Below are 27,449 nucleotides of genomic sequence, written 5' to 3'. Positions count from 1 at the left end.
TAAATCGAACGATGCAAGATTTACGTGGTAACCGAAGGCTTTTTGGTAGTGCTTTAATTTTATTGTCAGGTGACTTTCGACAAACATTGCCCGTTATTCTACGATCAACACCGGCAGATGAGATCAATGCATGTTTGAAGTCTTCCCTTTTGTGGCGATACGTGAAAAAATTAACATTACACATAAACATGCGTGTTCAGTTGCACAATGATCAGTCTGCAGAGCAGTTCTCGAAGCAATTGTTAGAGATCGGAAATGGCAAAATTTCAATCGACAAAACAAATGGTTTGATAACATTGCCAAACAATTTTTGTACAATTATCCAATCAAAAGAAGAATTAATTGAACGAGTGTTTCCAAATATTATTCAAAATTACATGAATCACGATTGGTTGAGAGAACGCGCAATACATTTCAAGGAAATCAACCATTACATTCTGAAAAAATTGCCAGGTGTGGTGACAACATACAAGTCAGTGGATAGCGTAATTAATCAAGATGACGCAGTGAATTATCCAGTTGAATTTTTGAATTCATTGGAACCGTCTGGTATGCCACCGCATTGTTTAAATTTGAAGGTCGGCTCATCAGTTATTTTATTACGGAATTTAAATGCACCAAAACTGTGTAATGGAACAAGACTGAATGTAAAAAAGTTGATGACGAATTTAATTGAAGCAACAATACTGACCGGCAAGGCGAAAGGTGACATTGTGCTTATACCGCGAATCCCACTGATACCAACAGACATGCCATTTGAATTCAAGCTTTTGCAATTTCCAGTGAGCCTGTCATTTACTATGTCAGTCAACAAGGCGCAAGAACAAACGCTTCGAGTATGCGGATTGAATTTGGAGGAACCGTGCTTTTCGCATGGACAGCTATACGTTGCCTGTTCCAGAGTAGGCATTCCAAATTGTTTGTTTATTTATATCTTCGCACTAGAATTATCAATTCGACTTTTAGAAGTTCATAAACATTTAAATCGTGACCTCTAGTTATCTAACCGATAGTGTTCTTACAAGGAACATCAGCTGTTCTTCCTTGCATGGAATAGGTAACCTTAGGGCCGTTCCATTGGTTTATCGAGCTCTGGCTGTGGCTCAAATCTCATTGGAACGATCTGGATCAACTTTATGAGAACTGGCAGCACTAATATAAAACATCTGTTTTGTTGAAAATAAGAAGAAACGTACACAAAATTTTAAGATACTGATAGAATTATTAACATTTAAATAGTTTCGCACGTAAGCAAACTATTTATTTTCCTTACATCATCTTCAAGTTGTTTACTCTTTCAGTGTTTTTGCTTTTAAATATGGCGAATTCTTTTATGTATACACAAATGTACACATATTTAGTTCAGTGCTACAATGGCTCAACTATATGGTTGGCTCATCTCACCAGCTGATTTTATTTTTTTCATTTCATTTCACTGTAGTAGAGATTGTCAGAAGGAGATGGCAAACTTAAAATGAAACCAACGAATTTACAACATTTTCTTACTACATACAAATACTGCTAAGTTTTATCATTTCATTCCATTCCATTCGTCTAACAGCAACACTCTGATTTTGGCAATGTGAACAAATGTATGTTGTTGCTGTAGAGATGAACCAACCATATAGTTGAGTCATGAGTGCTACCAACTCAAAAGTGGTTAGCTGTCAAAAAATCTACTACAGAAAACGAAACGAACAGAACAGCTATACGGATCAGAAATTGAACCAGATAAATATCAGGATCACAACGTTGTTGTTGCATTTGCATGTTAAATTTCTATCCGTATCTCGCTCAAGTCTCAATGGAACGTAACTCTTGTAATTTAACCATGTTACTTCACATGTGCATATGCATATACCTATATTGATGTTTCATTAAAATTACGATATCATATCAAATCATATACAAATCACAACAGCAATTTGATATGCACTGATTCAACACCATTTACACATAATCGTGAGCTGATTTAAACAGAAATATACGCTTTTAAAATGTACATGGTATTCCAGAAATCGGAAGTTTTTTAGACCAACGAAAATAATTTAATTAAAATGTCTACTTACCTGTACGGACAAATTCAAAAAATAAAGTTAAGAACAACGATCAGTAATGATCAATTCCCTTCCTCACACAGTAAAGTAATACTAAATGCTATTACAGAAACTCAAATATAACAAATGACTGGGTTAGTTATGAGCGACGCACTGTTTTTTCAGTATCAGTGACTGCTACCTTCAATAGCTGTTACTTTTTAAGAAAATCACAATCGCTATTCCGATTTCACTTATGTGTTCTTATTTTATGGAGGGGGGTCCTACAGCACCGAAATTTGGCGTAATAACTTTTGTGGTAATACGATTTGGCATAAGGCTCAAATTACAGAAACAAAATACATGGAAAATAAATATATGTATGTGGAGCAGCCGTTATTTTGCCATGCCATATGTGGATAGTTTTTGTTTACCAACCGTTAAATTTCAAATCATTCGCGGACCATATTTTGTCCGCGGACCACCGGTTGGGAACCATTGACATACAAGAATACAATTCATCATTTCAAATGACTTCTTTTGGTGCTACAAAAATTATAAGATACAATTTTATGCCGACATTTAAGGTGATTACTTCATGTGGAATATCTAATTGTTCTGTAGATCTAAGTAACAGTTTCTACAATGTTTTTAAGGATTCTGATCCAACATAAAATTACATTGCATACATATTACAGATTCAAGGTCAGATTTATCATCGAGCGGGTGCATTGTTACCATTTCCTGACGCTAATCATCAATCTTTGCAAATATATTTTATCGGAGATGAAAATCGTGAGTTGGATGAACGTTGCACAATTGGCTCACATACGAAACGAGCGATTATTTGCAATCTCCAAAGATTTTTTCATCAGAACAATGAATTGGTGAAATTGTTCAAAACCGCTCTCGATCGTATGCCATCTTATAATCAGAGCGGATAAAACGCCGTTTGGTGAGCATGTCAGAAGATTTCATGTACCGACGATTGCTGAAGTGGCAATTGTAATTGTTGACGATAAGTTTCAATCCCCCGATATTGTACTTCATCGTAGAAATGAACAATTACAGCGTGTTTCGGAGCTTCATCGCAGTTACCACGCATTACAATATCCAATTCTACATTGGAAAGGTGATGATGGTTATCACATTAATATACCAATGATAGATCCAAGAACCGGTAAATAATATACTAATTATATTAATCAGATATTAAATAAAAACTAAAATTTTAAATCGAATGGACATATTTTTTACAGGTCGAGATGTTCAAAAGAAAGTTAGTGCAATGAATTATTATTCTTATCGATTGATTATTCGTGCACAAGAACAAAATTACATTCTTAGATGTGGTAAACTTTTTCACCAATACATTGTAGACATGTATGCAGAAATTGAAACTGAACGTCTCAATTTCATCCGATTCAATCAAGCAAAATTGCGATCTGAAGAGTACAGAAAATTTGCAAGATGCAATAGCGAATGATGCAAATGTGAATGATATCGGACGTCTGACGATATTACCAGCTTCTTATATTGGTAGTCCACGCCACATGCACGAATATGCACAAGATGCTATGTCATATGTCGAAAATACGGCCGACCAGATCTTTTCATCACTTTTACGCGTAATCCGATGTGAAACGATGTGGAACTGATGGATTTATTTGTGAAATTAAGAATTAACTCAGTAAAGTCTATCAAGTACATTTGTATGTGAATAAAAGAAGTGATATGGCTGTTTTTAGAGTAGATGGTGAAAATAGAAATGATGAAATCTCTCAATATCAAATGGGGCGGAAGGAAGCAGTTTGGCGTATCTTTTCGTTTCCTTTGCACGAAAGACATCCTGTTGTTGTCCATTTGGCAGTTCATCTGGAGAATGGTCAACGAGTTTATTTCACTACTGAGAATGTACAGCAGAGAGCAGCACAACCACCAGCAACTACTTTAACTGCTTTTTTTCAATTGTGTGAAATCGACATATTTGCCAGAAATTTGATATATGTTGATATACCGCAATATTACACCTGGAATGCATCATCGAAAAAATTTCAACGGCGTAAACAAGGAACACCAGTTGATGGTCATCCAGGTATTTTCCAAACAGATGCTTTGGGCAGGATGTATACGAAACATCCCAACAATGCTGAATGTTTCTATTTGCGAATGTTGTTGGTAAACGTTCGAGGACCAAAATCATTTCAGGATTTAAGAACGGTTCACGGTCATTTTTGTCAGACATCGCGAAGCATGTCAGCTCTTGCATTTGAAGAAGATGGCACTCATTGGTACGCAACACTTCATGATGCAACGATTTCATCTCATCCACAGCAAATACGAATGCTATTTTCGATTATAATATCAACATGCATGCCATCGAATACAATTGAATTGTGGAGAAAATATAAAGATTATATGACTGAAGATATTTTAATTCGCATGCGTCGTAGAGCAATGGATCCTGATCTGCTGATTATATTGGAAATGTATAATGAAGCTTTGATAATAATTGAAGATATGTGACTTGCGATTGCCAATAAAGCATTGGGGCAGTTAGCCTTGATTTCACCAAATCGTCCATTGCATGATTTATTTGATCGAGAGTTGCAGCGTGAACAACAAATCGATTGCGACGATTTACGTACATTTGTTCAATCCAACATCACCAAATTGAACAATAAACAAAAGGATATATATGACAAAATCATGCAACCTGTTTCTGATAACACTGGTGGATTGTATTTTTTGGATGCACCTGGCGGCACCGGAAAAACATTTGTGATTTCATTGATTTTAGCAACTATTCGATCGCAACAGAAAATTACTTTGGCACTCGCTTCTTCTGGAATTGCTGCAACTTTATTGGATGGAGGACGAACAGCTCATTCAGCTTTAAAATTGCCATTGAATATACAGGTGGTTGAAACTCCAACCTGTAACATATCCAAAAATTCAGCGATGGCAAAAGTTTTGCAACAAGCAGCGGTTATTCTATGCGATGAGTGTACAATGGCAAACAAAAAATCATTGGAAGCATTAAATCGAACGATGCAAGATTTACGTGGTAACCGAAGGCTTTTTGGTAGTGCTTTAATTTTATTGTCAGGTGACTTTCGACAAACATTGCCCGTTATTCTACGATCAACACCGGCAGATGAGATCAATGCATGTTTGAAGTCTTCCCTTTTGTGGCGATACGTGAAAAAATTAACATTACACATAAACATGCGTGTTCAGTTGCACAATGATCAGTCTGCAGAGCAGTTCTCGAAGCAATTGTTAGAGATCGGAAATGGCAAAATTTTAATCGACAAAACAAATGGTTTGATAACATTGCCAAACAATTTTTGTACAATTATCCAATCAAAAGAAGAATTAATTGAACGAGTGTTTCCAAATATTATTCAAAATTACATGAATCACGATTGGTTGAGAGAACGCGCAATACATTTCAAGGAAATCAACCATCACATTCTGAAAAAATTGCCAGGTGTGGTGACAACATACAAGTCAGTGGATAGCGTAATTAATCAAGATGACGCAGTGAATTATCCAGTTGAATTTTTGAATTCATTGGAACCGTCTGGTATGCCACCGCATTGTTTAAATTTGAAGGTCGGCTCATCAGTTATTTTATTACGGAATTTAAATGCACCAAAACTGTGTAATGGAACAAGACTGAATGTAAAAAAGTTGATGACGAATTTAATTGAAGCAACAATACTGACCGGCAAGGCGAAAGGTGACATTGTGCTTATACCGCGAATCCCACTGATACCAACAGACATGCCATTTGAATTCAAGCTTTTGCAATTTCCAGTGAGCCTGTCATTTACTATGTCAGTCAACAAGGCGCAAGAACAAACGCTTCGAGTATGCGGATTGAATTTGGAGGAACCGTGCTTTTCGCATGGACAGCTATACGTTGCCTGTTCCAGAGTAGGCATTCCAAATTGTTTGTTTATTTATATCCCAGATGGAAAAACGAAAAATGTAGTGTATCCAAATGTTTTGGATTAAGAATTGAAATAAAGATTAAAAAATTCTATGATATTTTATTCTTTTTCCAATATCTCTATTGGTGTAGCGAAGCACACCGGGTCCCGCTAGTTATTTATAAAAAAAGATATTCTACAAGACAAAAAATAATGTAATGCTGCTCGTGACCGAAGATTTCCCCAACCATTTCTCCACCTTCGGCTTCCCAGAAAATACATAATGATTGGACAATACAAAGGTATTGAAAGCTATTTGAACCCCAGGTAAGTGAAACTATCTTCACATACCTGGATACGGCTTCAACGTCCCGTATCCGTATTTTAAGATCTAGACGATAATAGCTGATGTTGGATGTTGTAGTCGGAGCTGTAGGTATATCCGTCAAGTTTGTTTGGGAGTTACCTGTGATTCGAATAGCTCACTTCTGCACGCTTTCTTTCTTTTAGTATCTTATTTTGGATGAGATATGAAGAATAAATGCATGATAATCGCAATGATTCAAAAATCTCAACCAAAACGATTGAAATATGTTCACGAATATGATTAGAAAATGACCGTGGAAAACAGTCAAATATTACTCTAAAATTATTATTCAAGAATAATCACATTTAGGGTACATATTTCTCCCGACGATACATTAATTTTCGAACAGAAATTGCTTTTAAATTTAAACGTTTTTAATCATCTTGGGGTATAATATTTAAATATTTTTTGATCAAAATTTTCAAAAAATGCTGGCTGGGTCTAGAATTTTATCGAAATTAAGAATTTCATATACATATGTAAATATATCCATGTATATTGTATTGAGTTTCAGGAAAATGCTCGATTTTTCTGCACCTTCTATCAATTTAACGGTTACCTCAGCGAAAAGCTTATATATTTAAATGAGGCACATTCATACGTAATCAGAGAAAACAATAATTTTAGATTACCTCTTTTCAAAACAGTAGTGGACAAGCAAAATATATTTTATAATGGCCTGTAATATTTCAGTGAACTTTTTCTGTTTTATGTGATTAAAAAATAGTAATAACTTCAATAAAAAAAAAAGTTTATTGGAGCATTGTAAAACCCTTCCAATAAGATAAAAATTTTCTCCTTTTATTTTTTTACATGATATATTCGATACTGGAGCGCGAAAAGGCAATGGTAATATCGGAAGCACCAAAATAAAATGCATCCGTCCCTAAGGAAAAGAAAATTGGTCGCCACCTGTAACTCCAGACAGTTCCAATAACTAATTTCTCTGGAATTCGGTATTTTCAGCCGATATTTACTGTTGCTGATCGGAATCACTCGCATTCCGACAGCATTAAGATAACAACAAAATTATATGATGTGTAACGAAAATAATGAAAATAAGGCCAAACAAAAGTTGGAGCAGGGGGATTGGAAACACGTCCTTTTCAACCTCCCATTATATGTTGCGCTGTGCTGATCGGAATCTTCATGCATTCGGACAGCGACCTTACTAAACGAAGTTGAGGTGTGATTGGATACACGCTATTTTCAATTTCCAACATCCAAAGACATGTTTAGCTGTGTTGATCGGAGACTAATACATTCCAATTCCTTAATCTGGGAGCACTGGAGGATTGGAAACGCTTCCTTTCCAACCTCCCTTAAATGAGTGGCTCCCAGACTCGTCCGTTTGTCACGCTGGTAAATATGCTGATCGGAATCACATGGCATTCCAACAGCATATTCAATAGAAATAAGAGATTATAATAATGAATTGTACTTAGTAGTTTAAGTTTTAGGCCTAAACAGCCGTAATAATAAATAAATTAAATCAATTAATTTATATAAACTGCTGCACCATGAATGCAGGTGGCTTTAAAAATTTTCAAATGCAAGGTGGCACTTCTAAGAGTTATCCAATTCGAATGAAATTTGGCACAGCTTATTTTTAGACCATAATTAATTATATTCCACTCGGCTAAGCGAAACTTTTCTTTAACGGAAAGCTTAGTATCTATATGGTATAAACACATACGATAGATACCAGGGTCCATATATTGGGTATCAACACCCTAGGAGCTAAAAGTTGAATTTTAATTATCCAATTATAGTATTTGTATTTGTATTGTATTAAATTTTTCCTAGCACAACAATTTGGCAAAACTATTTTATAGGGCTAGTCAGATCAGTGACAGAGAACAAAAGCGAAAATTCAAAAATATTTCAATAACATAGATAAACAATAGATAATTTGTGAACTAAGACACAATGGTTACATTATAAATTTATAGAGCTTAGCCTAGGGACGCAGAAAAGAAATAAGAATAAAGGAGACTTGCAATGGTAGTACAGTAATAATTATTAGATTCTATCCTTAGAGAAAATAGGAGGTGGCAAGAAAAACGGATAGAAGATCAGTAAAGAGAGTCAGTTGAAGAAGGAGAGGTGAGTCAGTTATAAAACAAGATTAATTCTTTTTTGAAATTTAATTGAATTTATTTATTATTACGGCAGTTTAGGCCTAAAACTTAAATTACTAAATACAATTCATTAATTAAAATTACTTAGTTCTATTGAATATGCTGTCGGAATGCCATGTGATTCCGATCAGCATATTTATCAGCATGACAAATGGACGAGTCTGGGAGTCACTCTTTTAAGGGAGGTTGAAAAGGACGCGTTTCCAATCCTCCAGTGCTCCCAGCATAAGGCAACAAAATTTTGAACATATATTTTGATTTATGACGCTGTGGGAAAGCAAGAAGATTCCGATCCGCACAGCTGAACATGTAATGGGAGGTTGAAAAGGACGTGTTTCCAATGCCCCCCTGTTCCAACTTTACAGTGCATTACTTATTTGTCTTATTCTGGCTGGAAGGGAGTTCCAAAGACGGATCGAAGTAACGAAGAATTGTGGTTTAGAAATTAGCATACGGTGTTTAACATGTGCAAGAACCATTGTCCTCGTAGAATGAAGAAATTTCATCATCAACATCATTTGGAATAAAATCAGCTATGTACTCTATTAAATCTAAAAACTTGTTTTGCTATTTTTAGGCACATTCCTCTGAAGAAAACCTATCATTAAACAGTACTGATGGTTTCAAAAAGATGGTGGATGAGTTTGATTGGGTTTGTAGATCAGCACAAATTCGCAATTCCATTGCTTCTAATATCTCAACACAAATGTCGGTGTCGCCGCAAAGTATTAGACAATCATCACATGAAACAACACCTCCACTTGTTGGTGGCAATATAGAACATGCCATTGAATACTTCCTACACTCCTGGGTAGCGCGAAATCTAAAAGCTAATTGTTTAAGTGCCTGCTTACAATTGTTGGTGGCGGAAAAGGAACTTCTAAATATCTATTACAAGGAATACGCATATCTACAAAAGGAACAATACTCAACAGCGCTTCTTATTTGTTTGTCAGCTATTGAATTAAATCAGTTTAGTCTATTAAGTCAAATTGAGTCAAATTTGTATAGTCCTACGACAGCCGGCGCTTTAACAGCTAATTATCTTTCAACGCATATTAAACATAGACGAAGCACTTCTCATCCATTATTTTCTATTTCACCAGCGAAGAATTCGAAAATAGCTGAATTCGAAAGTGACAGTCTAGTAAATAATCAGGTAATAGAAGCTTTAAGCTAATTTGACCAACATTTTTTGAATAATCCACTTTACACTCACAGACTGTCGTACAAAAAAGCTCAAATGCCGAACTTGGGGTTCCTATTTTTACGACGTTTCGTAAAACCAAAAGTCTACCGATATTACAGCATAAACCTAGTGTACCATTTGAATTTGTTTGGGATTCAAAGACTAGAAGACGATCCAAAACCATGCTAAGTAAATCGATTGTAAATAATCCTGCAGATATAATAAAATATAAGCACACGAGTCCTACTTCGATACCCTTTGTTGCCAATAACTCCTCGAATGAATTTAGTACGTGTTATAGCAATTCAAATACTAACACCAGTACAACAACTACAACAGGCTCATTTTCTGGAAGTGATTTTGCTGATTTGCCATTACTACAAGCAACGGCTTCAGATTTAAGTGACATCGCCACCGTAAATCCATCTGCAGCAAGTACATCATCAATCGCGTCTTTTAGTAGCGACACAGCAGCGTGTCCCATCAAATTAATTAACTGTGATGATATTAAAATATGGACTGATCAAACATATGATAGCAATCGATCCGAACAAAGCGTTTTACAACAGGAAATGCCTACAACGTCACCTTGTAATATACCGGAAAAGTTGGAGACGCAAAAAGTTGTATGTTGCGATTTTAATATAAGGCAATATATTATTTCTGGGGAAGGGGTATAATAAGATAAAAAAAGGGAGAAGGAGTAGTACAGGAAGAACGATAGGACAAAGACAAGGACTGATAGAGAAGGAGAGGAAGGGTGAATGAGGAAACTCGCCCACCAGAAGGAGTTACAATCATTTCCTATGCTAACGACTGCGCGATAATGCCAACTGAACCTGGCCCTTCAATTGATTAATTAGTTTCTAAAATAAACAGCTATCTCCCCGATCTTTCTAGTTTCTTCACCTCGCGCAACCTGGCATTATCACCGACAATCCACGTTCACTCTGTTTACGACGTGGAAGGAACAGATGTTGCAAATATTGGACGTTCACGTCGATGGTGTCACACTACCGACTGTCAGTCACCCAAAGATCTTAGGGGTTAGGTTAGGTTGCAAGGGCTGAGCTGAACACTATGGTAACAGCTCACTACTTAGGCCACCAATGGGCCCATTGTAATACCCTATACGGTCTCAAAGGAGGACCCCTACTCTGCCTAAAGCGGGTCAAACCACCTCGTGGAAATTATAAATTTTGCCAGAGCCTTTACTTCATAGCAAGAGACCTCAGCGAGGTCATGTAGAAAAGGTTTACCAAGGATAGCCATCCTACGCCTACTAAGCGCTGGACAGTGACAGAGAAGGTGCTGGACGCTCTCTTCCTCTTCTGTACATCTGCAGCTGCGACAATAGTCGAAGGTCGTTACCCCCATTCTAGCACCATGCGTGCCTATTAAGCAATGCCCTGTTAGAACCTTTATCAGGGACGATATAGCTGTTTGTTTAAAATCAGAAGCGCCTCTGTGCGCCCCTTGTCATATGAGGGCCAGGTTTGCCTCGATGTCTCACACGATGATATGGCTGACCATAGTCCATTTGCGATTCTTATAGTGCTTGTGTTCACACGATCGTTCGAACGTTCGATACTATCTACTCTGACCTTCAAGGCGCATGCCACCGAAATCTAATCTAATATCTAATCTAATCTAATATCTAATCTAATATATATTATAAATGGCAAAGTTTGGATGTGAAGATGTTTGGATGTTTGGATGTTTGGATGTTTGGATGTTTGTCCAGACGTTTGTCTTTGTGACTCAATAACGCAAGAACGGCTGGACCGATTTGGATGAAATTTTGCACACATATAGCCAATAGTCTAGAAGGATCTACTAGCTATATATTTTTCAAAAGGGGCGTGGTCCCCGCCCCCTAGGAACAGTTATAATTTAATTATTATATTTTTTCGTCTTTGCGACTGAATCACGCCAGAATGGCTACACGGATTTTGATGAAATTTGGGACACAGACAGTACTCTACCAGCGAAATTTTTTTCGAACATGGAAAGAGGGGTTGGGGAAAAAATTATTTTTCATAATTTTTACACATAACTTTACGTATACTGGCCTTCACCAATATCACAGACTCAAGGGGTCAAATAAGTCGAGGGCTTACAAAGTAAGCAGTGACACCCTCCGCCCGCCCCCCTTTATCACCCCCCCCCCCCCCCCCTCTGGTGTAAAATCCATAAATTGTTATAACTCAATCTAAATTTTCTCCTAAATCAATAGTTTTTGGTATCTGGTACATACAGAACGAGATCTAGACAATTTTGGAGGAACGATCAGTAGTCCTCTCCTCTACTCCCGCCATCCGCCCTCCATCAATTGTTTTTATTAGCACGCTTTTACTAGCTTTACCTGTATGTTTCTATCTAACTTTTTATTCGCTCCAATGCGCCTGCTGCCTTATTAACATGGTTTTATAATTAAATAAAAAAATAAATAAATGTAAGGCGCGATAACCTCCGAAGAGATCTAAGGCCGAGCTTCTCTTCCAATTTGCGTCGTGCTCCTCTTGATTTTTCCCTACAAATTGGCCGGACGGGACCTACATGTTTTTATGCCGACTCCGAACGGCATCTGCAAGGCAGATGAGTTTTCACTGAGAGCTTTTCATGGCAGAAATACAATCGGAGCGCTTGCCAGACACTGCCGGGGGGCGACCCCGCTTAGAAAAATTTTCTTCTAATTGAAAAATCTTATTTCTAAAATTTTGATGTTGCTTTGCCCGGGAGTTGAGCCCAGGGCATACGGTGTGATAGGCGGAGCACGCTACCCTCACACCACGGTGGCCGCCATATCGAGACCCTTCCGGGATCATTTCTGGATGGTTTTCGGGATCGGTCCGGGATTACGCCGGGGTAATTTCGGGACTTTTTCGGGACTATTTCGGGATCATTTTGGGACCCTTCCGGGATCATTTCTGTATAGTTTACGGGATCCGTCCGGGATCCCGTCGGGGTTATTTTGGAACATTTTCGGGATTACTCCGGAATCATTTCGGGACTATTTCGCGATCATTTGGGGACCCTTCCGGCATCATTTCTGGATGGTTTTCGGGATCCGTGCGGGATCTCGTCGGGGTCATATGAGGACTTTTTCGGGATCATTTGGGGGCTCTTCCGGCATCATTTCTGGATGGTTTTCGGGATCCGTCCGGGATATCGTCGGGGTCATTTGGGGACTTTTTCGGGATCATTTGGGGGCTCTTCCGGCATCATTTCTGGATGGTTTTCGGGATCCGTCCGGGATCTCGTCGGGGTCATTTGGGGACTTTTTCGGGATCATTTTGGGGCTCATCCGGCATCATTTCTGGATGGTTTTCGGGATCCGTCGGGGATCCCGTCGGGGTCATTTCGGGACTTTTCGCGACTAATACGGGATCATTTGGGAACCCTTCCGGCATCATTTCTGGATGGTTTTCGGGATCCGTCCGGGATCCCATTAGGGTAATTTCGGGACTATTAGGGGATCATTTGGGAACCTTTCCGGCATCATTTCTGGATAATTTTCGGGATCCGTCCGGGATGCCGACGAGGTCATTTCGGGACTATTTCGGGATCATTTGGGATACCTACCGGCATCATTTCTGGATGGTTTTTGGGATTCGTCCGGGATCCCGTCGTGGTCCTTTCGGGACTTTTTTTCGACTAATACGGGATCATTTGCGGACCCTTTCGGCATCATTTCTGGATAGTTGTCGGGATCCCGTCACAGTAATTTGGGACTATTAGGGGATCATTTGAGGACCTTTCCGGCATCATTTCTGTATTGTTTTCGGAATCCTTTAGGGATCCCGTCAGGGTCATTTTGGGACTTTTTCGGGGCTAATACGGGATCATTTGGGGATCCTCTAGGGGTCGTTTCGTGACTTTTTCTGTTTTATTTCGGGATCATTTGGGGACCCTTCCGGCATAATTTCTTGATGGTTTGCCGGATCCATCAGGGTCATTTCGGGACCATTTTGGGATCATTTGGGGACCCTTCCGAGATCATTTCTGGATCCGTCCGGGATGCCGTAGGAGCCATTTCGGGATTTTTTGTTACTTTTCCGGCATAGTTTTTGGACCCTTCCGGGATCATTTCTGGATCTGTGCGGGATCCCATCTGGGTCATTTCCGGACTATTTCGGGATCATTTTGGGATCCTTCCGGAATCATTTCTGTATGGTTTTCGCGATCCGTCGTTGATTCCCTCGGAGCCATTTCGGAACCTTTTCTGGAGTATGTCGGGGTCATTTGGGGACTTTTTCGGGATCATTTGGGGCTCTTCCGGCATCATTTCTGGATGGTTTTCGGGATCAGTGCGGGATCTCGTCGGGGTCATTTGGGGACTTTTTCGGGATCATTTGGGGGCTCTTCCGGCATCATTTCTGGATGGTTTTCGGGATCTGTCCGGGATATCGTCGGGGTCATTTGGGAACTTTTTCGGGATCATTTGGGGGCTCTTCCGGCATCATTTCTGGATGGTTTTCGGGATCCGTCCGGGATCCCATCAGGGTAATTTCGGGACTATTAGGGGATCATTTGTGGACCTTTCCGGCATCATTTCTGGATAATTTTCGGTATCCGTCCGGGATGCCGACGAGGTCATTTCGGGATTATTTCGGGATCATTTGGGATACCTACCGGCATCATTTCTGGATGGTTTTTGGGATTCGTTCGGGACCTTTTCTCGACTAATACGGGATCATTTGCGGACCCTTTCGGCATAATTTCTGGATAGTTGTCGGGATCCGTTCCGAAATGGAACTATTAGGGGATCATTTGAGGACCTTTCCGGCATCATTTCTGGATAGTTTTTGGAATCCTTTCGGGATCCCGTCAGGGTCATTTCGGGGATTTTTCGGGATCATTTAAGGATGGCTTTCAGGATTCGTCCGGAAACCCGTCAGGGTAATTTCTGGAGTTTTCCGAGACTATTTCGGGATCATTTTGGGACCTTCCCAAGATCATTTCTGGATGGATTTCGGGATTTGTCCGGGATGCCCTCAGGGTCATTTTGGGACTATTAGGTGAGCATTTGAGGACCGTTCCGGCATCACTTCTGAATGGTTTTCGGTATCCGTTCAGATTCCCGTCGGAATAATTGCGGGACTTTTTCGGGATCATTGGGGTCCCTTCCGACATCATTTCTGGATGGTTTTTGGGATTCGTCCGGCATCCCGTCGGGGTCATTTCGGGACTTTTTCTCGACTAATACGGGATCATTTGCGGGCCCTTTCGGTATCATTTCTGGATAGTTGTCGGGATCCGTTCGGGATCCCGTCAGGGTCTTTTGGGAACTATTGGGAGATCATTTGAGGACCTTTCCGGCATCATTTCTGGTTAGTTTTCGGGATCCTTTCCGGGTCCCATCAGGGTCATTTCGGGACTTTTTCGGCATCATTTAAGATTGGTTTTCAGGATTCGTCCGGGATCCGTCAGGGTAATTTCTGGACTTTTCCCAGACTATTTCGGGATAATTTTGGGACCCTCCCAAGATCATTTCTGGATGGATTTTGGGATCAGTCCGGGATGCCGTCAGGGTCATTTTGGTATTAGGTTATCATTTGAGGACCTTTCCGGCATCACTTCTGGATGGTTTTCGGTATCCGATCAGGATCCCCTCGGAATCATTGCGGGACTTTTTCGGGATCATTTGGGGTCCCTCCCAAGATCATTTCTGGATCTGTCCGGGATCCCGTCAGGGTCATTTAGGGGTGCGTTCGAGATCCCGTCAGGGTCATTTCGGGACTTCTTCGGGACTATATCGGGATCATTTCTGGATGGTTTATGGGATCCGTCCATGACCCCTTAAGGGTCATTTCGGGACTATTAGGTGATCATTTGAGGACCTTTCCGGCATCACTTCTGAATGATTTTCGGTATCCGTTCGGGATCCCGTCGGAATCAATGCGGGACTTTTACGGAATAATTTGGGATTCCTTCCGGCATCATTTCTGGATGGTTTTCGGGATTTGTCCGGGATCCCGTCGGGGTTATTTCGGGGCTAATACGGGATCATTTGGGGATCCTCTGGGGGTCGTTTCGTGACTTTTTCTGTATTATTTCGGGATCATTTTGGGACCCTTTCGGCATAATTTCTTGATGGTTTGCCGGATCCATCAGGGTCATTTCGGGACCATTTTGGGATCATTTGGGGACCCTTCCGAGATCATTTCTGGATCCGTCCGGGACGCCATTTCGGGATTTTTTGTTACTTTTCCGGGATAGTTTTTGCACCCTTCCGGGATCATTTCTGGATCTGTGCGGGATCCCATCTGGGTCAATTCCGGACTATTTCGGGATCATTTTGGAATCCTTCCGGAATCATTTCTGTATGGTTTTCGCGATCCATCGTGGATCCCGTCGGAGCCATTTCGGAACTTTTTCTGGAGTTAGTCGGGATAATTTAGGGACCCTTCCTGGATATTTTCTGGATGGTTTTTGAGATCCGCCCGGGAGCCCGTCAGGGTCATTTCGGAACCTTTTCGGGATCATTTTGGAACACCTTCAGGGATCATTTCTGTGTGGTTCTCTGGATACGTCTAGAATCGTGTCGCTCTCATTTCGGGGTTTTTTGGGACTATTCGGGGAACTTTTGGAGACCCTTTCGGGGCATTTCTGGATGGTTTTCGGGATCCGTCCGCGATAGCGTTGGGGTCATTTCGTAGCTTTTTCTGGATCATTTGGGATCCTATCAGGTTATCAGCTCATTTAGTTCTTTTTTTTACTCAATTACAAAAATAAAATGCATTAGACAGAAAACAAAATTATAAACAGATAATAAGCAGGCTAACGCGAATAGCCCATATATTTAAAATTTTCCTTGCGGACGGGGCCGCGGGTAAAGGCTAGTTGTATCTAAAATACAAAGCCGCAACAAAATCCTTAAGTCGCTTGCTGGCAGCACCTGGGAAAAAGATAAAGAAACGTTTCTTACCACGTACATAGCATTTGGCCGGCCGCTCATGAGCTACGTTTCACCAGTTTGGTCGCCTGGTCTTAAAAACACATACTGGAAAAGGCTGCAGGCCTGTCAGAAAGCTGCTATCAGAACTGCACCGGATGTCTCCTGATCCCCGAACACCATATACATAGTGAGGCCAAAGAGCACAACGAAATGCTGAACAGGCAGTTTTTGCTAAATTTTCATAACCCAGGACATCCCAGCAAACAACTGCTTGATCTAGCCACGCCCCAACGGGGGTTAAGGGAACATATCCATAAGTACTATGACGAGATCCGGCACCTGCCAACACAGCCGTGTGATCCAGACAAGCATAAGCAGGCCCTAAGCCAAATCCACACAGAATCGGTAAAAGCTTTTGCCAGGGACCTGTAATTAATATGCAATATCCCTGGTCGTGCCCATTGAATGGGGGAAGCACTGTTAACACAACAACAACAACCACACGGTAATGGGCATGGTTAAGCTCTTTTGCATAGAAAAGTACTTATTCGCTAGGAATCAAAAAATCGCCAGCCCCAGAAAGTCTTCTAACAAAAAATATTTCATGGAAAAATGTGTAGCTGGGTATATTATGTTCTTCTTAACCATACTTAGCCTTTCTCATTTGCATTATAACGAATTCTGTGGATTCCTGATTATTTTACACCTTCTACCAACGATCGAATCGCTGAACTGTCGAATAAATAACTCCAATATTCAGTAATGCAAAATGGTCTTTATTAGACTACTTTGGGAGTACTTCACAATAACACTTATACTTCACAACTAATAGCGTGTTTAAATTAAACTGATGACTGATTCCCCAGCTTGCGCTGCTTTCATACTCTCGGTTTTCTCGTTCACCCGTTTCTCCTAAGGTCTAGTCATTTCGCGAAAATCTTTTCGAGAACAATTGTATCTCATGCTTTGTTACCAGCTATTTACATGTATATTTGTAGTTTATGCTTTTCTTATAGCCATATGCGTGTATATGTGTGAGTAACTACTTCGGCAGTTGACTGCATGTGTGTGTGTGAGATATCACTTCGTTGTGTTCTGATTATTTACTAACAGCATAGTGATTATATTCGCCACAGTATTAATAAAAATATCTCTTTTTTTTTTTTAGAAACCGAAAAATTCTAGCCCCATTGGTAGTTTTTTGTGTAATCTCTTCAGCACTCCACCAAAGTATACTCATTGGTCTTTAGCCAATCAAAGTAGTAGTTGTTATAGTGGTAATGGCATTGATGCCGAACAAAATGCTTCTTCTGTTGCTTCTGCTGCTGCTGCTGTTTTTCCTTGTAATCTATTTCAAAATACTGGGTATTCTATTAATAGTGCAAGTGGAGGTGGTGTTTTTGATTCTTTTATGCCTGTATATGGAAAAAAGTTTCGTCCACGAAATTCTCAAACTCTCTTCGAAGACGGCATAAGCACGCTTGATTATAAAACGCCTGCCAGTAATGAATCCACAAAGTCAGTAACGAAAGAAAACGAAGGTGCAAAATGTAGCCGAGTTTGTAAAACATTACCAAAGTATCAGCAAAGTTTGACAGATTTTTTACAAACTTCCCAAATGTCTCGAAATAATACAGATTTGGAAAAGGAGAATGCTCACTTTTTGGTATCCGAAGCGATAATATCAGCAATAGAGCATATTAAATGGGACAAGAGCACTGATCCAGAAACAAAATTGCGGAGGAGAAAAAGTAATTTTATTGCAATTAAACGGTTATTAAATGTCTTATTTAGCTGACTTTTAACATGTCTTCCAACAGCCAAAGTAACAACTGCGACAGATTGCTTAGCCACTAATGATTTACGATACAATAAGAGTAGGCCAAAACTAGAAATAGAGGTATGTAACTTTTTAACGAACGAACAATGCTATCAAGAAAAAAAAAAATTCCATAAAATTTATAGCGATCTCGCGATGAATCCAGTGAACATATTCCTTATGCGGAAGTGGATGAAAGTATTTTGGATTCGCTTTCCGCTGAAGTAGTTGGTCTCTCCCTTATTTCGAAATTTGACGATAAACATTTGCCAAAGGTATCAGATTTAAAATGGCTCGTTTCAGAGGAGGATACACCACAACAACTCTTACCAATTCCTGATTATAGGTCTACATCTAATCCAGACGAAAATGTTATACGGCCGTTAACAAGGGGCACTCGTTACTGGGCGCCACCACGGCAACAAATAATTTTCACGAATCATCCCACAGCCAGGTAATACAATTGGTAAATAATCAAGTACTATAACATGTTCACTGCATTATTTTGGTCAACAATTGTCGATAGGGCCATCAAAAACATCGGCTTTTCTTGTGCACAGGTTATTATAGCTTCAATCCAATGGATTGGCTCTGTGGTCGTTTTCGTATAGTTCTGTAGCGAAATTCAACTAAAATGTTTACCAACATTTTACAGCGGTAAGCTGGCTTAACAATAATATCAACATGATATTTCATAATATGTTTTTAAGAATTAAGGAGCTTAACACCTATAAATGATAATTGTTATTCATTCTACTGCAGTGAAGAGGAGTGGTACAATACCAATAACAACAAGTAAGGAAGGCTAAGTTCGGGTGTAACCGAACATTAGATACTCAGGTGAGAGCTTTGGAGACAAAATAAGAGAAAATCACATGTAGGAAAATGAACCTAGGGTAACCCTGGAATGTGTTTGTATGACATTGGTATCAAATGGAATATCATAAAGGTGGACCAGGGGTGACTCTATAATGAGTTTGTACGATATGGGTATCAAGTGAAAGGTGTTAATGAGTATTTTAAAAGGGAGTGGGCCTCAGTTCTTTATGTGAACCCCTTTTCGAGATATCGCCATAAAGGTGGACCAGGGGGGACTCTATAATGTGTTTGTACGATATGGGTATCAAATGAAAGGTGTTAATGAGTATTTTAAAAGGGAGTGAACCTTAGTTGTATATGTGAAGGCGTTTTCGAGATATCGGACCAGGGTGACCCAGAACATCATCTGTCGGGTATCGCTAATTTATTTATATATGTAATACCATTCCTGTCATGATTCCAAGGGCTTTGGATTTCGCCCTGCAGAACTTTTTCATTTTCTTCTACTTAATATGGTAGATGTCACACCCATTTTACAAAGTTTTTTCTAAAGTTATATATTGCGTCAAAAAACCAATCCAATCACCATGTTTCATCCCTTTTTTCGTATTTGGTATAGAATTTTGGCATTTTTTTCATTTATCGAAATTTTCGATATCGAAAAAGTGGGCGTGGTCATAGTCGGATTTCGTAAAGATATATCGATTTTTGGTCAATTTATAGTGTTAACGGCCGAGCGGAAGGACAGGCGGTCGACTGTGTATAAAAACTGGGCGTGGCTTCAACCGATTTCGCCCATTTTCACAGAAAACAGTTATCGTCATAGAAGCTATGCCATTACCTTTTTGTTCGACTTATGGCATTAAAAGTATTCTAGACAAATTAAATGAAAAAGGGCGGAGCCACGCCCATTTTGAAATTTTCTTTTATTTTTGTATTTTGTTGCACCATATCATTACTGGAGTTGAATGTTGACATAATTTACTTATGTAGGGATATTCAATTTTTTGTTTAAATTTGACTTAAAAATATATTTTTTTTAAAAGGGCGGTGCCACGCCCATTGTCCAAGATTTTACTAATTTTCTATTCTGCGTCATAAAGTCAATCCACCTACCAAGTTTCATCGCTTTATCCGTCCTTGGTAATGAATTATTGCAGTTTTTCGGTTTTTCGAAATTTTCGATATCGAAAAAGTGGGCGTGGTTATAGTCCGATTTCGTTCATTTTAAATGGCGATCTGTGATGAGTGCCCAGGAAGGTACATACCAAATTTCATCAAGATACCTCATAATTCACTCAAGTTATCGTGTTTATGGACGGACGGACGGACGGACAGATGGACAAGGCTAAATGAATTTTATTTTTCGCCCAGATCATTTTGATATATAGAAGTCTATATCTATCTCGATTAGTTATGCCGTTACATGGTACCGTTATGCGAACAAAATTAGTATACTCTGTGAGCTCTGCTCAGCTGAGTATAAAAAGCACGCCTAGTAGAAATTATGATGAGACAGAATGTCTCAAATTGTGCGAGAGCGTAAAAATGGAGTAAATCTGAAATAAGCCAAGAAAGCAAATACAACACAATAGCCCAATGGTTAGGCGATTGTGATTTCAGCAGTTCGATCGCGGTTCGATTCCCGGTGAAAACTGTGGAAATAAATAAAAACATTACGAAATTGCCTGACGATGATGACGTGGCGGTTTTCGAAATGGTGCCATCGCAATATGCCAGTAAATATTTCCTTCTTTTCAGTTTTTCCCAATAAAACCAAAAATGAATAATTGAATAACAATTATAATTTATCGGTGTTAAGCTCATTAATTCATAAAAATCTTAAGTAAAATTGAACACACCATTAAGTTTACAAACATATTTCCTAATATGGTTACAAGAGAAAGGAAGTTGAAGGGGAAAAACTCGTTTATCAGTCAAAGCTATATGAAAACGACTTCAGAGCTCAAAAGCGCATGATGTTCACAAGACATCGTTCTACTGGGCTGCTAAGATCTGGCTGAAGAAGTGCTCTACTCTCTGTTGAGCTGATAGGCATAATAAGTTTGACACCAACCTCATACATCAACGGCTTGCTGTACTTCAAAAGGCTTCGAAGGCTATTATTGAAAAGTAGGAAAACACTGAACCTAGGTGGCTACTTTGTGGAACACCAGAAGTAACATCAGCAAAATGAGACCAACAATTTTCAAATATAACGGTATGCTTTCTCCATACAAACAAGACTAAATCGACGAAAGTTTGTACAAGAGTATGCCTTACTGAAACCTGTGTATATAACATCATTTCACTGATGCCTTAAAGCTGTGGGGTATACAAGGGTTGTTAGCTCAAGCAAATTAGTTACAGTTGATTTACCCTTAAAAAAACTGCGTTGTGCTAAGTCAATCGCCGATGATGCAACACGTAGTTTGGCAATCCTCCTATAATTTCTGCTATCATTTTTAAAGAGAGGAATTAAAGAGGGCTCCTTCCACTGCTTGGGAAACATCCCTTGCATCAGAGAGTCGTTTAACATAGAAGCCAGAGGTCTATTAAAGTATTGAGCACATGTTTTAAGCACAATTGATGGCTCGCCAGAACAGGAAACCTTTAGTTTTTCTAGACGCCATAAAACATGTTGCATAATCCGAAGGCACCGAATCACATGTATTAGAGTAGTTGGATTGGAAGAAATCGGCAAACATATTGTAACGAATTTACTGCAATTCCCCTTATTTGCAACCTTCTGCTAACGTTCGAATCAATAAGCTGTTGAATAAATAACTCCACTATTCAATAATGCAAAATGGCCTTTATTAAAGTACTTCAGAATAACACTACTATTGCTCGCCAGATAGCGTCTTAAATCAAACTAACTTTCGTGCCTCAACTGTTGCTGCTTTTATAGTATTTGGTTTCCTCGTTGACATATTTCTAGGTGGTTCTATTCTAGAATTTACTAGTTATTTATCAGCTATAACTACAGAAGCACGCCTACAGCCTCTCATATGCGCGTGTGTTTGTGAGTGATACTTGCACAAATTATTGCATACTTTTGGGAGTATCTCAGATATATACATGTTTGTGCGTTTTCTCTCCGCTGCGTATACGTACATATGTGTAGACATAATGATTGATTCGTTTATGCAAATACAAGTGACTGCTTGTTTTATTGTTGTTGTGGCTTTATTTGCATAGTATCAAATAAGTGATGTGAGTATCACTTAGTGTCACTAATATTCGTCACACTGCCCTCCACCTAAGTCTGATCGTCCCGATCAGACAATTTTCCTGATCTAAACGCCGCCAGCCTTTCCAGATGAACCACTTTCATTTTGGTTCGTGGTTTACCAATGGTTTGTATGTGGTAAACTACATCGTTTATCCGTTTTATAACTTTGTATGGGCCTTCCCAGTTACACTGCAATTTCGGCGACAAACCTTTTTTCCGTTGTGGGTTGTATAGCAGCACCAAATCTCCTTCCTGAAAACCTTCCGAATTAATTGCTTTATCGTATCTGTCTTTCATCTTTTCACTCATAATCTTTGTTCGTTGCCTTATCAGATCGTGTATTTCTCTCAGCTCTTCTTCCAAAACACCAGTGGATTTCTTGACATTTCTTTCCGCATCGGCATCTATCCCAAACTTCAAATCAGCTGGCAGTAGAAGGTCATTGCCCGTTGTCTCATGCACTGCTGATCGGTAAGCCATCAAGAATAATGGTATGCGGGTATCCCACTCTTTATGGAACTTGTCCACTACTTTTCTTAAGTGCTGCTCCAATGTTCTATTGAATCGTTCCACCATACCATCGGACTGAGGATGCAAAGCAGTTGTCCGTGTTTTTCGAATGCCCAATGATTTACACATTTCCTGGAACACAGCTGATTCGAAATTCCTGCCTTGGTCAGAATGCAACTCAATTGGTACACCATACCTTGCAACCCAATTGTTTATAAACACTTCTGCTACTGTTTCCGCTTCTTGATTTGGGATTGGGTATACCTCTGGCTATTTGCTGAAATAATCCAAGTTAAAGGACTATAGTCCTTGTTTTGTAAAAAAATTAATTTGTTGGGCCAACTCGCCCAACCAACAACACTAAACAACACAAGTTCAAATAGTCTTTTACAAGTATATTTTAATTCAATTAATTCGCAATTACAATTAAGATTAATTTACTGTTAACACTAAACCGTCCCGAACTCGACTGCCGGGTCTGCCGCAACTGCTCCCATATATAGCCAATCAACAAGCCGCGACGCGCCTCTTGCGTAACTTGATGACAGCCCGCTGTGTGAGAATGTTGAAGTCGGTTTCTTCCCATAGGTGCTGTATGTGTTCATTTCACAATCATGTGTAATAGCATTTAGCTGACTGTGCGTCTGGAGTAGTTCCGTAGCATGAGTGTTAATTGCCGTCACTAACCATGGCCTTTAATTAAGGTATTAGGTTGCCATGCGCGGCGGTATGTAGTGAGAACCATAATTTGCAGGTGTTAGTTGCCGTCACTAACCATGCCCTTGAATTAAGGTGTTAGGTTGCCATGCGCAGCCGTATGTTGTGAGAAATATAATTTGCTGACTCGGCGCGCGTGTACTGGCCATACGTGGGAATGTTGCGATAAGGGCAACTGGCGCGTGTTAACTCTTCCCCCTTTAAAGATCTGCGTCCCGCAGATTAGGATTTGAACAAGTGTCCTCTTTATGTTGTCTTCTAATGGATAGTCGCAATTCTGGGAATTTTGGACCCGTTGTTAATTTCCTCCAAATTATCCAAATCATGAGTAGGAGCAGAAGTAGCCCCAAAGTTTCCGACGCCGTGAACCAATTTGTTTTGTCCCTCAGGTACCTCAAGAGCTTAACATTGCCGATTGTCATCTCGTGTACAAGATTGAGGTTAACTGCAAGGCTTTTATTTGCAATAGTAGATAGCACAGGGGGGAGTATTTGAACTCCTGAACTACTCATACTCCAGTAGGTTCTGTCACCAATGCGGATCGTTTCATCGTCCAGTTGAAGGATGTAAGAGCCGCTCAAGTGATTGGGAGCATCACCTGACCACACGGTGTTATTGAAATTGTCTAAGAGAATCGTGTCTTCCTTGATCACCTCGATCGTCGAGTCATTGCAATTGATGTACCGACAACTAGTTTTACCACCTATGAGCAGACGTGGCAGACAGTCGTCCTCTCGAAGTAAGTCCAGCGCTTTTTGCTTGCATACCATTGCGCTTGTAAGGTGGGTGCAGCTATCCTTGATACCATACGTTTGCTCTTTGTTGATTAAGACTGTGCTGTACTTCAGGTCTATGCGATGTCCGTCTTTTACTGCTCTTTTATTGCTCTGGTGATCAGATGGTTAAATCTCGTTTGGGCCACCTTTGGCATGGACACAACGTAAAGTAGCATCGTGCCGTTGGTGTAGATTGAAGGTTCGCTGAATTCTATTGCTTCGATCACATTGCTGTATGGAAGGACATCTACTTCGCTTATAAGTCCATTGATCTCTTCTTTGTCTAGTAGGTTGCTGTTGACAATACCTGCCTTAGCCATCTGGCAGCCCTGCACCAGTTCGTTCATATCGTCCTTCAGGATCATGACTTTCTGAAGGATTTCTTGTGAAAGTTTTATGAGATGATTCTGGCCAATGATGTCATTTGTGTTGGTTACGATGCCGTTGACAACCTGCAATAACTGAGTTTTCTTAAATATTTCAGAGTTTACCTTGTATTGTTGGTTATTATTAGATACTAGCGTGTCTTGGGCTCGTAGGAGCTCATCCCAATCGGAAGCGTCGGGGGAACCGGCTATCCATTTCCAAGCCGATCCTATACAGTTGATTGATCGCTTGATTCTCTTGTTCTTTGGGCCTTTTAACTCCTCGAGCTGCGTTTGGATTTTACTCAAGTGGAAAGAAATGACGTCTGTGAGGTCGTTCGTTTCATCCAGTTTCTTGACTTCAATTTCCAGGCAGTTTGCTATTTCCTCATAACGGGCTAGGTTGATTACATGAATTAATTTGAAGTAGCCATTGATTATCCAGCCGTAACCATCACGTACGGTTACCACGGGCGAGTCGAGATCGAATACCACATATGCTTGTGCGGATGCACAGAGGCAGATTCTAGGAGTCGGAGTACACATAATTCTAATAACTAGTGAAATACATAGTCAACTATTGCTATTAAAAAATTTATATTTCAAAGTTTAGGTACTAGTTTAAGTTAATTTCAAATTTCATTTTAATTTAGGTAGATTTTAGATTTCAAATTGTAATTAACATTTCAAGTATAAAGTAGACTATTTTTAAATCCTACTGCTATACCTAATGAGTGGAGTTCGGGTCGGCAAGGGTTTGACAGGATTTTACGAGGACCCAGGAGTGATGTTAAAAGTGGAATTTTTCTGACAGTTAGTTTTCAGTAATTAATTTAGTAAGTTAGTTGTTAGTTTTTGTTAGATTTATATTTTTTCTTTTTTTGTTATTTTTTGTAAGTTAGTTAGTTAGCTTTAGTTTTTTGTTAGTATTAGTATTTTTCGAGGAATGTTTCCCCTTTTTTTTCTTTTTGTGGCTTTAAACGCCTTTTCTTTGTTTTTCTTTTTTTTGTTTTCTTTTGTGGCTTTTAGCGCCTTTTCTTTGTGAGATCATGTTTCTCTCTCAAATAATTCTTTAACTTTTGTTCCTTTAGTTTTCTTTTTTTTTGTTTTGTATTGGAATGCAGGCATAAACTCAGATGACATGACGAAGGCTCGTGAGTATCCCCTTTGAAAGTGAACAACATAAGTTTTTTTAAGTGAAAATTTTCCCGCCCATCGAACGAGTGATTTCTCATGTCAATTAAAGCCAATAGTCTCATGGAGGAATTGAACCACTTCGATTGATATCGCTCGGACCACCGAGTTAACTGAAATTGAACCAATACGACAGATCGAATACAAAAGTGAATTTGTACCCGGACCACCGGGGCTTAGGATCTATGCATGAGTTTTCTACCTCTTGACCAACATTATTAATTCTTCGGCCTTGCTGAGATTTTGAGTGCCTGAATTTCGACCAGAGGAGCCAACATTTCTCGAACCAGCTATGGGGGATCGTGTGTATCCGTTTTGGAGGTCGCATTGCCATTTGTCATGTTCGATGGCGCCACCTCCTACTAAGGCACGATTTGTCCTACTTAAAAGCCCGCTCTTGTTTTGAAGTTCCCTCTTAGTGCCGAATCTCGCCTCTTATGTTTTTTGTAAGTTTTTAATGTGTCCTTGGACATTTTGTCTGTTTATAGACATTTTTGTTTTCGTTGGATATTTTTAATATCCGATTTGTAGTATTTTTTCCCACTTTGCGTGGTTATAGTGGAATTTCTATTTTCCGCCACAGCTTCGTTCTTATAAAGTGGCTTTTGCTTGCTTTTTATTTGTTTATTAGCTATGAATAATTCATCGCCACTGTCAAAATTGCGGGGGGGGGGGGGGGGGCGGGCGAACGAGTTTTATTATTTCTTAAGTTCCTACTTTCCTGTTCGTGTAGGAGAAGAGCCTTTATGTCCTCGTTAGTGCGCTCCCTGAAGTTTGCTAAATCCTGGTAATTTATCCTAGCTGTCCTATTCAGAAAAACATCAGACGGTTTGCGCTTTATTACGGAATGTATCGTGTTATTATACTGTTACGAATATTAGCAAAACTAAGGAGTGCTGCCATCTCCAGGCCGATGCTAAGCAGTGACGTGAATTCACATCAATAATTCAATCATTATGTATCTACATAAACGAATCAATAATTGCGTCTACACATATGTACACATTCCGACGAGCAACATTTACATACAAGGCAGCGAGAGATGAGATGTCACACACAGATGAATTTACTTATACGCTTATGTGTGTGCGGGAGACTGTAAACTACAAACTCACATATGTACAGCTGAGAAGCGCTAAAAAGTAGACAATTGTAAACAAGTAGAAACTATATGAGAACTATACACACACGAATATAGTTGGTAAGTTCTGGAAATAGAAGAGCCTAGATGTATGCAGCGTAAACTATAAAAGCGGCACAAGCGAGTAAGAAGAATTCAGTTTGATTTGAGTTGTCAAGCAGTTTGATTAAGACGATATCTAGCGAGCAATAGCAGTGTTATTTTGAATAGTAGAGTTTCAATCATCAGTGTGTTTCATCAATCAGTGTGGTTATTAAGCAAACTATTCGTTGCACAGTTTGTTATTGTGAAGTACTTTAAT

General features: G+C 39.5%; 1 protein-coding gene across 5 annotated transcripts in view; it reads left to right on the top strand.

Annotated features, from left to right (window-relative positions):
• Positions 1 to 27,449, top strand: part of Rubicon (run domain Beclin-1-interacting and cysteine-rich domain-containing protein rubicon) — a 114,712-nt gene that overhangs the window by 56,289 nt on the left and 30,974 nt on the right. For all 5 annotated transcript variants that reach the window (XR_010953097.1, XM_067784405.1, XM_067784402.1 and 2 more), the window contains exons 2-6: positions 9,060 to 9,641; positions 9,704 to 10,297; positions 17,741 to 18,323; positions 18,393 to 18,472; positions 18,538 to 18,845. Coding sequence is in view for 4 of the 5 variants with exons in the window: in XM_067784405.1 (XP_067640506.1) it covers positions 9,060 to 9,641; positions 9,704 to 10,297; positions 17,741 to 18,323; positions 18,393 to 18,472; positions 18,538 to 18,845 (2,147 nt within the window). In the remaining variant the exon portion in view is untranslated. The remainder of the gene's footprint in view (positions 1 to 9,059; positions 9,642 to 9,703; positions 10,298 to 17,740; positions 18,324 to 18,392; positions 18,473 to 18,537; positions 18,846 to 27,449) is intronic.

This window comes from Eurosta solidaginis, chromosome 4 (assembly GCF_040869045.1).
Source record: "Eurosta solidaginis isolate ZX-2024a chromosome 4, ASM4086904v1, whole genome shotgun sequence".
NCBI classification, from domain to species: Eukaryota; Metazoa; Arthropoda; class Insecta; order Diptera; family Tephritidae; genus Eurosta; species Eurosta solidaginis.
Note: the sequence above shows the minus strand (reverse complement) of the source record. Positions and strands in the feature narration are given on the sequence as shown.